A 12,321-nucleotide genomic window follows, 5' to 3' on the forward strand; every position below is an offset into this window, starting at 1 on the left:
GCTCTATCAAGCTCAGTTGCTAAATCAGATTGAAATGAAAGAAGAGCTCTCTCCAATCACTGCTCCAAAACTGGGGGGGGATAATTTTTTTTCTGCCTGCATTGAAGGACAGGGGTTTGTATTCAATCCCTTCTTTCAACTCTTTCTTCCTTTGAAGCCCTAATAAAGTTTTTGTCAACAAAACTTATAGTTTCCACCATAGGGATGGCCATAAATACTGATTCTGAAACTGTGGGTGCTTTAAATGTACACACAAATAAATTCTGACATCATTTCATTTTTTTCCTTGTTGTCTTTTCTTCCTCTCTGGGAATATTTTTGAACCAAAGCATTTTTTACTTGTATTGAAAACCAGTGTCTCATGTTTAGGCATTGAAGCCTGAGAGCTGTGGCTAGGTTAAGCTAAGTCACAATTGAACTAAATAAAGGAATTGGGTTGTTTTTGTTGAAACATTTTAGTATTAATCATATTCTGGGTGGAATTAAAAAAAACCCTTGAAATTCAATGAAAAATGTTCTATAATAGCAATACACTGTTTGCCCTATTGACTTTAGATTCCTAATGGGAGAGGCGTTAAGCCAAGGCTAATCAACAAAAGTACCAGACACCAGCCTAAATTAGCAGAACAGTGGGATGTCTTCCAAGGACATGACACAAAGATGTAACAGGCAATGTGTATGTTGAAATTCAGGCATTTAGAAGGTTTTTGTACCAGTTTTTCCCCTTTGTTTTCCTTTTTCTTTCTGGACCCATTTCTCCTTTCTTATGATTATTCTGTTCTCATTAATTTGTCCATCCCTGTGTCTCACAGGCCAACTACACCACTCTGGTGTCTGATCACCTCTCTTTTCACCTTCACACCTTTCCCCCCTTTTCTGCCTGTCTCATTCTTTTATTCTTTCATTGCTTGTCTCCTTCTCTCCCCCTCTTTCTCGTGTAGGTTTTTCTCTGGTTGCGGTCCTGCTTTTCAACTTCCCTTCTCTAGTTATCTGTCATGCCCTTCCCCCTCCTTCTCTGTGCATAGCTCCATGAGGCAATAAGCTTCAGTGCACAGCCAGCAGCGTATGCATAGCGAAGTGACACAGGACAGCTGCAGAAGGAAAGAAGGAATAGGCAGCTACTGATGGATCAACGGCAAAGAGAAGGTAACTAGTCAGGAGGATGGCTGGGCAGGGACTCCAAAAAAAAAAAAAAGGCCTTGTGCAAAAAAACCCATGCCTGGGGCATCTTAACTAATAAGAATGTTGAGCCAGGAAAAAAGTTCAAGGGTTTGAATATGTTCTATTGTAAGGATTTTGCAATATTTTTACACAACTCCTCTAGGTTTACTATATGTATATACCAGCAGCACCTAGTACAGAATAATTGGCATTAAAGTTGGCTTGTAATAATGAATCAGAATAAAACAGAAAAAATATCCAAAATTGTACTACCACAAATGCAAAACAAACAATGAATGAAAACAGTATAAATAAACAATTAAAAATCACAATATATACACATTATATTATGCAAATCAACTGGAAATCAGTTGCATTGTCTGTGAGAACTTATATTCTGAGTCCATAGAAAGGAAACAGAAATGAAAAAAAGCAGCTCCTCAACATCTTTACTGTTTCAGGTCTTAATGCTCAATTTGTGACATTCATGCCCGAAACTCCAGCTTATGCGGGATCCACTGCCCTCTTCCTGGGGTTATTTAAATCTCTGAGAGCTACTCTCAGCACAGATTGAATCCACCTTCTCTGGAGCCTCTGGCTGGATCCAGCCTACTTATTTCTTTTTCCTAGCAGGTGCTCGGAGCAGGACTCACACTTCTCTGGTTGAGAGAGAAGTTCTTAAAATCCTTCTCAACCTCTTTTGGTTACTGACAGTGGATAGATTTGTTATTTCTTCCACCAGGAGCCAGAGTTCAGGGGTAGTGAGCCAGCCCTTACTGCTCCAGCTAGGGAGCAGAGGGGTGGGGCCAGTCCTGCTCTTCGTAGCAGACAACACAGCCCACCCAGGGCTGAAAAGCATGTTGGGATGCTAGGGGACTGTGATTTAACTTGAACCAGGAAAGGGTCTGGGACAGAATTTTCATAAACCGGTTTGACCTAAATCAGGTAAATCTGATACTACATTCAACATACTACGTTCTGGTTTATTTTAAGCCAGTTTCAGCCATTTAAAAACTGGTTTATTTGCACTGAACTTCTGCTGTGTTACAGGTTTAAACCAGCTTCTGATCACTTAAATCAGTTTATATGTAACTTCTTTCCCTAGTTCTGTTGTGTTACAGATTTGAACCAGTTTCCGCTCCCTTATATGTTTTATGTGTAATGTATGTCCCTTGCCTAGAGGTGTACAGATATCTATCTTTTCCTATAATGAGCAACGAGGTAGTTAGCTCTGTTAGTATGAATTTGGGCAGAAGACAGAATAAAGATGAACATGATAGAGTATTAGATCACAAGTTTTATTTGTCATTTAAAAACAATTTTGTAGGTAATACAGACTGTAACTTTAGTTCCATCTATCAGACTGTACCTAAACCTTTTTTGGTTTTTGTTTTCTGCTACATTTGATGTGTAATATCTGCGGTTTATACAGTATATGCACTTTAGGGCTCTCTGCAATTTGGTTCAGTATATTTATATTATATATTAAGACCAATCAACTTTTATTCATAATCAGATAGTTAAATCAAAAGTCTGTTGTTGTTTCTGTCAAATACATAGTGAAGTGAACTGCTTAGTTATTACAATCAGACTGTTTTTGCATTGGTGTGTAAGCATTTGCAAATATGAATTACCTAATTAGGTACTATAAAAATAATCCAACTCCAAATCAGGCTTCTGTTTAGTAGAGGAAAGAGATTAACATGATTATCTCGCATCACAGAGGGGCTGTAAGATGAAAAGAGGGAGAGGGAGTTTGCCATATTTCTAAATGCTGCTTTACAGACTAAACATGTTCTTTGTCATGTGATCAGTGATCTTAGTTCTTCACATACCAGCTGCATTGACTCATCTAGAAATGTGAAACATTCACAGATTGCTGCAGTCCTCAAAATATTGGTATGATAGGTGTCTGTTGTCAGGGAACAAAGATACAAAGAGCTGATCCTGCCCCCAAAGTACGTGGAGTCCAGCCTGTAGGCAATATCAGTCAACTATTTTGACTTTTCAAGAATTCCAGCTGTAAACTTTTAAACCTATTGAGGAAGAGGAAAATAAGACACCACTAGAGAGAATATACAAGTTCCTGCAAGATTGTTAGAACTGATTTTCTAATATTGGAGGGGTGGGGGAGTGGGAGAAGTAGTTAGAGAGAGAGACTGTGCTTCAGAGACCTGGCTTCTGTTCCTGATTTTGGCTTTGATCCAGCAAAACACAAAACCATCCTATGTAAATGCTTTTACATTTACAATTTACATTCAGTAGGGCTACTTATGTGCACATGCTGGGCTGCAGTTGAAGCATCTGACCTTGAGTAAATTTAACCATTCTGTATCTTAACTTCCTTGCAAAACAATAATGATGGTTCTCCTGCATGTTCTATGTATTAAAGGCATGTGAGACAGATAAAATGGAGTACATAAGCACAAATTGTTAATAATAATTTTGGTTGAGGTTTACATTAAAAAAAATTGGCCTTCAGAAGACACAAGGGATCTTTCTTTATAGATTTAAAATTGAAAGTAATAATTTCACTGTAAAAGGCAACAGTGAATTTGATGGGAAAGGTAGTAATTTTCCCATCCTAGCTAGGGAAAGAAGTTACACATAAACTGGTTTAAATGATCAGAAGCTAGTTTAAACCTGTAACATAGCAGAAGTTCAGTGAACATAAACCTGTTTTAAAATGGCCGAAACTGGCTTAAGATAAACCTGGTTGAATGTAGTATCAGATTTACCTGATTTAGGTCAAACCGGTTTATGAAAATGCTGTCCCAGACCGCTTCCTGGTTCAAGTTAAATCATAGTCCCTTAGCATCCCAACATGCTTTTCAGCCCTGGGTGGGCTGTGTTGTCTGCTACGAAGAGCAGGGCTGGCCCCACCCCTCTGCTCCCTAGCTGGAACAGTAAGGGCTGGCTCACTATCCCTCCTGGCAAAGCCCACCTGGGATCTGTGGCCAGGGAGGGGGCTTAAACTCACCTTTCCCCAAGTACAGAGCTGTCCTGCCCTGCCCCACTCTGCTGGCTTACTTAGTGCTGGCTGTGACTATGGACTACAAATCTCAGAGGCATCTGGAAGCAGGAAGAGGAAGTGATGAGTAACCCTGCAGGGTCCTGCTTCTGTGAGTCTGGACTGCAAATCTCAGAGACCTCAGGGGCAGCAGGAAGATGAAATAAACACACAACCCATGCTGCCTGTGTGCCAGAGAGCCCTGCTGTAGTGCTCCCTGGCTTCTGGCTTGAGCCAATACAGGCATGTGACTGCATTTCCTGAATCAAAAGTGAATGTCTGCTCATTTGCTTATTGGTTCAATCTTTGCAGCTTAGATTAACCTGCAAAAACTGAATCAATTCAGGCTTGGGCTTTTTGAATGTCTGTATTTAGCCCCTGGGACTTTTTCTTGTCCATTTAATGGCAGAAGAACACCTACCACAGTGTTTTGTGCTTACTGGTAAAGTGTAGTAGACAATTCTGTTATTAACCAGACTCTTCCTTGAAGGGCTAAACATTCATAGATGTTAGGGGCTGGAAGGGACCTTACAAGATCATCAGCTCCAGCCCCCTGCACTTGGGCAGGAAAGACTACCGGGGTCAGAGGACCCCAGCAAGGTGGGCATTGGGATGCTTTTTGATGATCGCCAGGGTGGGTGACTGTACCATCTCTGGGGGGAGTCTGTACCAGACCCTTGGCACTTGACTCGTAAAGAAGTTTTCCTTATGTCCAATTTGAAGTGATCTTTAATCAGTTTGTGGCCTTTCACGTTGTGAAAGGTGTGAAATTATAAATGCTGTCAATGGGGAAAGAGACTCAAGATTTTTTTCCTTTAGGTAAATTTAACACAAGTTGTATTTTTTTACTTTCCTTTATAGCACAGGGCATGGTCCTTTTGTTAGCTCTTGCGAGCATACGTTAACCACTACTTCACTACTGCAGTAGCAAGGTGCTGGCAGTGCCTTCATCACCCAGATTTTATCATTGGCATGTTGTTGATATTTTGGGTATTGTTCCTTGCAATTGTCAGTGAGGGTAAGAAGTGGTGAATATGGGGGTTCTTTCATTTAACAATTTCCTGTGAATGCAGGGTACTAGACTTGGTAACCCTGCCCCATATTCTTCTGTGTGGATGTGCCTCTGTGTGGATGCTTTTATTTTGGTTAAAGCCACATTCATTTCCATTGAATGTATATCCAATTTTATTATACAATAACAATCCACTCTTAAACCAGAATAAGAGTGTGTGTCCACACAATTTAATTACATTAATTTAAAAACTGTTATCTGAGAAGCCATTTCATTTCTCTCATACAAGCAAGATGAAATGAGACTTCCAACTTACTTCATATCTGCCCAGAATGACCTACCATTATGGTCACAAATCCAGGGGGCCTGATGCCCAGAAAAAAATCACAGAGGCTAGTGTCATAGACAAGTCCCAGGCAGACAAATTGTCACTGCAGTGAACATTTTAATGGTTATCATCTGAACTCCCAGGAACAATGAATAATGTGATTTCAAGGATAACAGTGGGGGAGAATTCACCATGGTTTCTTGGAAAACACTTTGCTAAACACTTTTGTACTCCTTAACCAGCTTCAATTGTTATTCAGATTTGAATATGACCATGCAAGTTGATAAAATGCTTTAGAAAAAGTGAATATGCTAACATATACTACTCCACTGCTGTCTAGATTTCTCTGCCAACTGTAAAACTGTTCAGCGACATTTTGCAGCTATGCTAATGTTCCAGTCCCAATTACACTCAGCCAGCATTGAGCCAATTGTTTACACTGAGATTGTAGATTGCCTTGGCCACAGCATGTACAGAGCTGGAAAAAAGAATTACTCTCCAGTTTCAATTAATTCCCCGGCCTCACAACCTCATTCAGGGAATGGCTGGTCATGATTCTGCTTATCGTTATGTTCATGGCTTCAAAGTGTTTTTATTTTTAACAGGTAATGGAAAGGCTTTGACTTTTAATAGTTTGCAGCAAATCATACGTTTCTTGGATGTAGAAAATTTTTCTGTTGGCCACCAATTTCAAACAATTAATTCCTTACAAAGTTAGTATCTAATGGCCCGGATCTTTGGCTGCAGCAAACAGGCATACAGCACAACTCAAGAGAGGTACAAAGCTACAAAAATAGCCTTAAAGACACCTTTGTGCCTTCCCAGTCCTGTGAAAGCTTTATGCAAGCCTGACCTCCATGCTACTCTAATTTGTGCTGCCTGTGCATGTTCCCAAGGGACATATACAATAGCAGGGGACTGCTGGAGGTTAGGGAAATCTCAGTTGTGCCTCCTTTTCTCAGGTTATGTCTCCCAACACGTTTGCAGGGAGAGATGCTGGTATAAGAGCTACTATATTGCCATCATACCATTTCAGAGTCCTTCTATGGTAAGGTTACTTTCTTGGCATTTGCTATGTTAGCCTTAGAGCCACTTTCTGCTGGTAATGAAGAAAAAATGGTTGTACTGTGATAGAGAATATGAGCCCAAATCCTTGCAGATACTTTTTTTTGGCGGATGCCAGTTGTTTTCTACATAGGACTGCATATTGTCTGTTTGCTCCCAGACTTTTCCAGAAAACATTGTGCACTCAGATGCTCAGGCATAATTCCCATTGAAATCTGGTCTGCATCTAAGGGCAAAATTGCCCCTTTAATGTACTGTACCTTGGTTGTAATGTGTGCTTCATCTTTTTAATGTCTTCTCTTAGATGCTGTTACGAAGCTGCTAATGTTGTTTTATTGTTACGAGCTCCTTAAACTCATATCAGAGAATATGATAAATAGTTATACACTGGGTTCATACTGTTCCATGTGTTAAAAAAATGTGATTCTTATATAACTGGCAGATAGAATTGTGAAATCTTTTAGCTTGCAAGCTCTTCAGATAATGGTCTCTGCTTTTCTGTGTTTGAAAAACACCTGGTGCAGGGTGAATGCTGCTATCATACAAATAAATAATCGTTCTTCCAGCTATTAAAATGTATTAAATATAAATGTTTATATGTTAGTCCTCACAGATTAAGGTGTCTGGAATGCCCTACTGCAAATGCTCTGAGCAGTCACTGGTTATTGCTTTATTCCAGCTTGGGTTTCCAAGATGCTTGTCTTCCTTGATTCTCTTCCCAGCTTGCTGAATGCTTTTTCAGATTTAGTTTCAGTCTCAGTGGGTGCATCTGTATGAGCTGTTTACTGCGGAGCTGCCTAACTAGCTCCACAGTAAAGTCTCAGTGTCAACACGTGGCCCCTATTTGGCTGCAGGAAATTGATTAACTCTGCTGTAGGTTACTACTTGTAAACAGAAGTACTAGCCTGCGGTGGTGTTATTTAGTGTGCAGTAATGCACATGTAGATGCTGGCAGGGCTGGCTGAGGCATGAGGATGCTTCAGTGCGGGGGCTGCCTCCCAATTTGTCCCACACTAGGACACCCTTGTACCCCAGCTAGCCTCTCCACAGCACGTTGAGGTGGTATGGAGCAGCCTTGGGGTAGTAGGCTGGCCTCCTGCCAGCAGGGGCTGCTCTGCCCCAGCCCAATGTGCTGCCATCCTGGGCATGTGTGCAGCGCCTGGGCGTTGGTCCAGGTACAATAAACTCTGAAGCAATATGTGCTGGATTTTATTGTGTCACATGAATTGCATGTGTAAACACACCCAGTTATGCTATAGTTCCTCTGTTTTTAGGTCCCCTATGCCAGACTTTGTTGCCTTCCTTTTTTTCTTTCAATATTCATTCCCCAGATGAGATTTTTGCATTCAAATTGTTTTAATTCTCTTGACTCTCAAATCTCAATGGCCACTACTAGGATCCAGGTTCTCAGTCCTGCTAAGGGTGCGATACAAAAATCTTATGCATATCTGTGGATCCATTCCTCAGTCCTCTATGTACTTCCTTATTAATGAGAATAGGATTTAAGATATTTTTCAGTGGGTGAGAGAAGTTTTTCTCATTCTGGGAAAAAGCACAGCTTCTGAAAAATCAGCACCTTGCGTCTAAAGTAGGATGCCTAGTCATTGAGATGCCTGAAAATGAGTAGACACTTTTTCATGTTTTGCCCTAATCTCCCTTTTCTATCCATAAAACAAGGATAGTACCCCACTGTCTCTACCTTAACAGGAATTCACAAGTGTTTGTGAGGCATAGATAGCACAGGGTTGGGTATTATAAGCCCAGGAGGAAATTAGGAATTCAGTGCAGGGACAGAACACCATGGAGAAAATAAGGCTTGGGACAGTGCATAAAGGCACCCATTAGGAATCATAGTTAAGAAGATATTTAACTTTAAGTAAATACTTAAAAGTAAGCATGTGCTTAAGTGCTTTCCTAAACCAGGTCATAATTGATAAGGACAGAATAAATAGTGCAACAGCTGTCTCATTCATTAAGCACCATTCACCTCCACTGAATGAGGCAGGAGTTTGGTGGGAGAAATGTTAAGTTATTATGTAATTAATATTATGGTAATGTTATTATGTAATTAAAGGCTACATTGTAATGTATATCCACAAGAGGCTCTAAAAGTTTGCATGGCAATTTTAATTCTGACATTTTCACAGCTTTGAGTGCTTGATTTCTTTTTTTTTTTTAGCCTTAGCAACATAAAATTGGGGAGTACAATAGGATAGATGCACACAGGGATGTGGACACATGCACGTACACTCTGTCTATATGTGTATAAACTTTAACAAGTATAAACAAGTCAATTGATGGGTTTTTTTCTTAGTAATTCTTATTTTATTAAGTGTTCCTTCAGATACCAGAAGCATGATTGATTAATTGCCTCCTGTCATTCTTGGAGCTTGAGTCATCTGATTGAGATAAGAATTGATCAGACAGGAGAATTATTTATCAGGCTCTTTACAGCACAAGGTATGGTTAAGTAAATTCTCTTTTGCTAGGAGTGCTGTGGTTTGAAGTGCTGTTGCATATCATTCTCTAGGTACTATCAGGAATGTGATAGGGCTTGCATGACATTTAGGAACCTCTACTCCAGTAAATCCCCTGAATGTCAGGTACTTTATCCTAACACACGCTATTACTGCTGTGGGGTAGGGCCAAAGTATGTTATAGCCAGGGATAGTAACAGTGATCTATCTATAAGGGATTTAATGCCCTTTGCTTTTGTCTGCTGGACCAAGGCAAGTCAGATTCCAGGAGAGACCTGTAACATTTGGACTTTAAGACTGAGATTCTCGATAACAACTAAAATGTGTTTTTACTTGAATTTCCCTTTACGTACAAGGGGCAGTTGCTGGAATATTTTAATATTCAAGTACAATTATCATAAATATTTATAAATAAATTGAAACAGTTAAGGAGAAAATATTAAGTGGGGACAGGCCATCAAAATGGGCTATTTTTACCATAAGTAAAAGTGTTGTCTTTGAGCTTGTGCATAGAATAACAACAACAATGGACCATTTTTCTCACATTCATATCAGGGTGATACAACTTTGCATATATCAGAAATGGAAATCAGATTTTAGCATAGATTTGGCCAGATACAGAGGAAAATGTATTTTCAGTGGTACATCTTGGGGATTTTTTTTTTAATTTTGTGGGAATTCTTAAATTGGAAGTTGAATAAACAAACCAGCATTCATACCTGTATTGCAAGTCTGGCAGCAAACCTCTAACGTCAGTCATCACACACAGGAAAGCCAAGGAAAACATGAAAAGGAGTTACCTTACAGCAATGTAATTGGAGGGTTCTTATATGTAATGCTACTCTTCTGCTTAAATGGCTGTTATCTTGAGGCCCCAAATATTCATCAGTTTCCTAAACGTGGCTTTGTAGTGTGACCTGTCTCTCTGTATTTCAAAATATATCTGTACTGCCTCTGCTGTGAACTTGGGGCTGCTGTTGAGAAAGTAGTCCATCCCGCTTGTTCTCAAGCTGCACCTGTCACTTGCTGAAAAATGTTGTGCAGTTCCTACTTGACACATGCCCAGGATGATTTTAGGATGTCTGCCTGGATTGGGTTCCAGAACAGTGTTAGGCACACCCTTCCTTGCACTGCACTAATGGGAACTACAACACATTTTGTCAGCAAGTTGCATGTGCAGATTGGGAGCAAGTGGGGGCAGGTTAGTGGTGCTCTCAGGATTGCTGTGGAGGTGATGGCAGACACCCTCGGTGATCTCTGAAGCACATCTACGCCATGTAAAAATGAAGCTGTGTGTCTATATAATACTACCAGTCCTGAAAATGCAACCTGGGACTTGACATCAGGGAAGACCAAGGGTGAGAACATAACATAACATCTTGAACATAATCCCAGCAGGAGAGGGGACCAACTTCAGCCTCCACTTCCACTTTTACAAATCTGTTTTCTTCCTGCTAGGTCCCCAGGCATAAACAAGGAGGCACTTAGTAAGCCATTCTGCTTGGCCAAGGAAGACTAGTATCCAGGCTGCTTTCTACTCTTTAGTGCTGACAAGAACAAACTTACTTATTTTTCTAACTGGAGTCAATAAATATGACACTTAAGTGCAAGGATAACCCACTTAAACATGTGTTTAAGTGCTTTGCTGAATGATGTATAGGGGACAGGTCTTTTGATTAGGCTGGTGCCTTTTTTACTTAGTGGAGCCACAGTTTATGGTGAAAATGAAATGAAATGTTGAGGACAGCAAAAGATTAAAAAATATATATTGATATTACATATCAATATGCAAAGTTATATCCTTCTCACATCTCTTATAGGAAGAGACAAACAGTAGTTAAATAAAAAAGACTGGTCTTTGGTTTTTTCCTGGATTGTAATATGTTTGGTAAGAAGTTACATGGGATGGTCTTCAAATGTACAGGTTATATTCAGTCAAGTTAGTAGAACTTATGTTGAATACTATTGTTGTTGATTCTTTTTTTATTTTAATACTTTAGGAACACATACATCTTTGGCTAAGTACAAATGTTCAAAAGCCCCTGGTGGAAGTGCTCTAACTTGTTCAGCCCTTCGGGCGTAGAAGGAGACGATCTCAGTAAAAGGGAAAAGGGGGAAAGGGGCCAAAAAACTTCCTTGGCTAAACAGGGAAATCCAGGGGAGCCAGCCTAAGGGCAAAAAAGAAGGCGTATATAGGCAGTGGAAGCAGGGGGAAGCTACCAAGGAGGAGTATACCTACTTGGCCTGCACTTGCAGGGAGGCAGTTAGAAAGGCCAAAGCAACTACAGAGCTGAGGCTGGCAACACAAACTAAAGACAACAAAAAGTCTTTTTTTAGGTATGTAGGGAGTAAAAGGAAGGCATAGGACCCCTGCAAACAACAAAGAGCAAATAATGACAGACAGGGGGGACAAGGCTGAGCTATTCAATAAGTTTTTTTGCCTCAGTGTTCCTGAACAGGGGTCAAGATAAGTCTCCTAATGGGCTCTTAGACTGGCATCAGAGGGACACCAGCCTACCAACTGTTGACACTGATGTGGTGCAGAGTCACATGGATGGACTGGATGTGTTCAAGTCAATGGGCCCTGATGAGCTTCATCTGAGAGTACTGAAGGAATTGGCTGGTGTCATAGCAGAACCACTGGCACGACTATTTGAGCACTCGTGGTGCTTGGGCAAGGTCCCAGAGGACTTGAAAAGGGCCAATGTGGTCCCTATTTTCAAGAAGGGAAGGAAGGAGGATCCGAGTAATTATAGGCTATTCAGTCTTGCCTCCATCCTTGGAAAGGTCTTTGAAAAGTTTATGAAGGATCCTATTTATGGGAGTCCAGCAGGAAAAATAATGCAGCAGGGAAACGAGCATGGATTCAGAGCAGGTAGATCAAGCCTGACCAATCTGGTTTCGTTTTATGACAGGATCACAAAATGCTTAGACGCAGGAGTAGAGGTGGATGTCATTTTCTTGGATTTTAGCAAGGCCTTCGATACGGTTTCTCATCCAATTCTCATAAATAAATTAAGAGGCTGTGATATAGATGTTTATAGGTGGGTGGCAAATTGGCTTAGCGGTCACACCCAGAGAGTGGTAGTAGATGGGTTGGTAATGACCTGGAAGGATGTGGGTAGCGGGGTCCAGCAGGGTTCAGTCCTTGGACCTGCACTCTTCAATATCTTCACCAGTGACTTGGATGTGGGTGTGATGGTACTCTGTCCAAGTTTGTGGATGATACTAAATTGTGGGGTGAAGTGCACACTCTGGAGGGTAGGGA

General features: G+C 40.6%; 1 protein-coding gene across 2 annotated transcripts in view; it reads left to right on the forward strand.

Moving 5' to 3' along the window:
• The window catches only part of SLC44A5 (solute carrier family 44 member 5), a 191,274-nt gene that overhangs the window by 12,808 nt on the left and 166,145 nt on the right, over nucleotides 1-12,321 (forward strand). Inside the window, exon 1 of one of the 2 annotated variants that reach the window (XM_025201818.1) lies at nucleotides 993-1,146. The exons of the other annotated variant lie outside the window; for it this stretch is intronic. Coding sequence (XP_025057603.1) covers nucleotides 1,125-1,146 — 22 coding nt within the window. The 5' untranslated portion in view covers nucleotides 993-1,124. Of the gene's footprint in view, nucleotides 1-992; nucleotides 1,147-12,321 lie in introns of those variants that run through there. 2 annotated transcript variants of the gene reach the window in all.

This window comes from Alligator sinensis, unplaced genomic scaffold, assembly GCF_000455745.1.
Source record: "Alligator sinensis unplaced genomic scaffold, ASM45574v1 scaffold853_1, whole genome shotgun sequence".
NCBI classification, from domain to species: domain Eukaryota; kingdom Metazoa; phylum Chordata; order Crocodylia; family Alligatoridae; genus Alligator; species Alligator sinensis.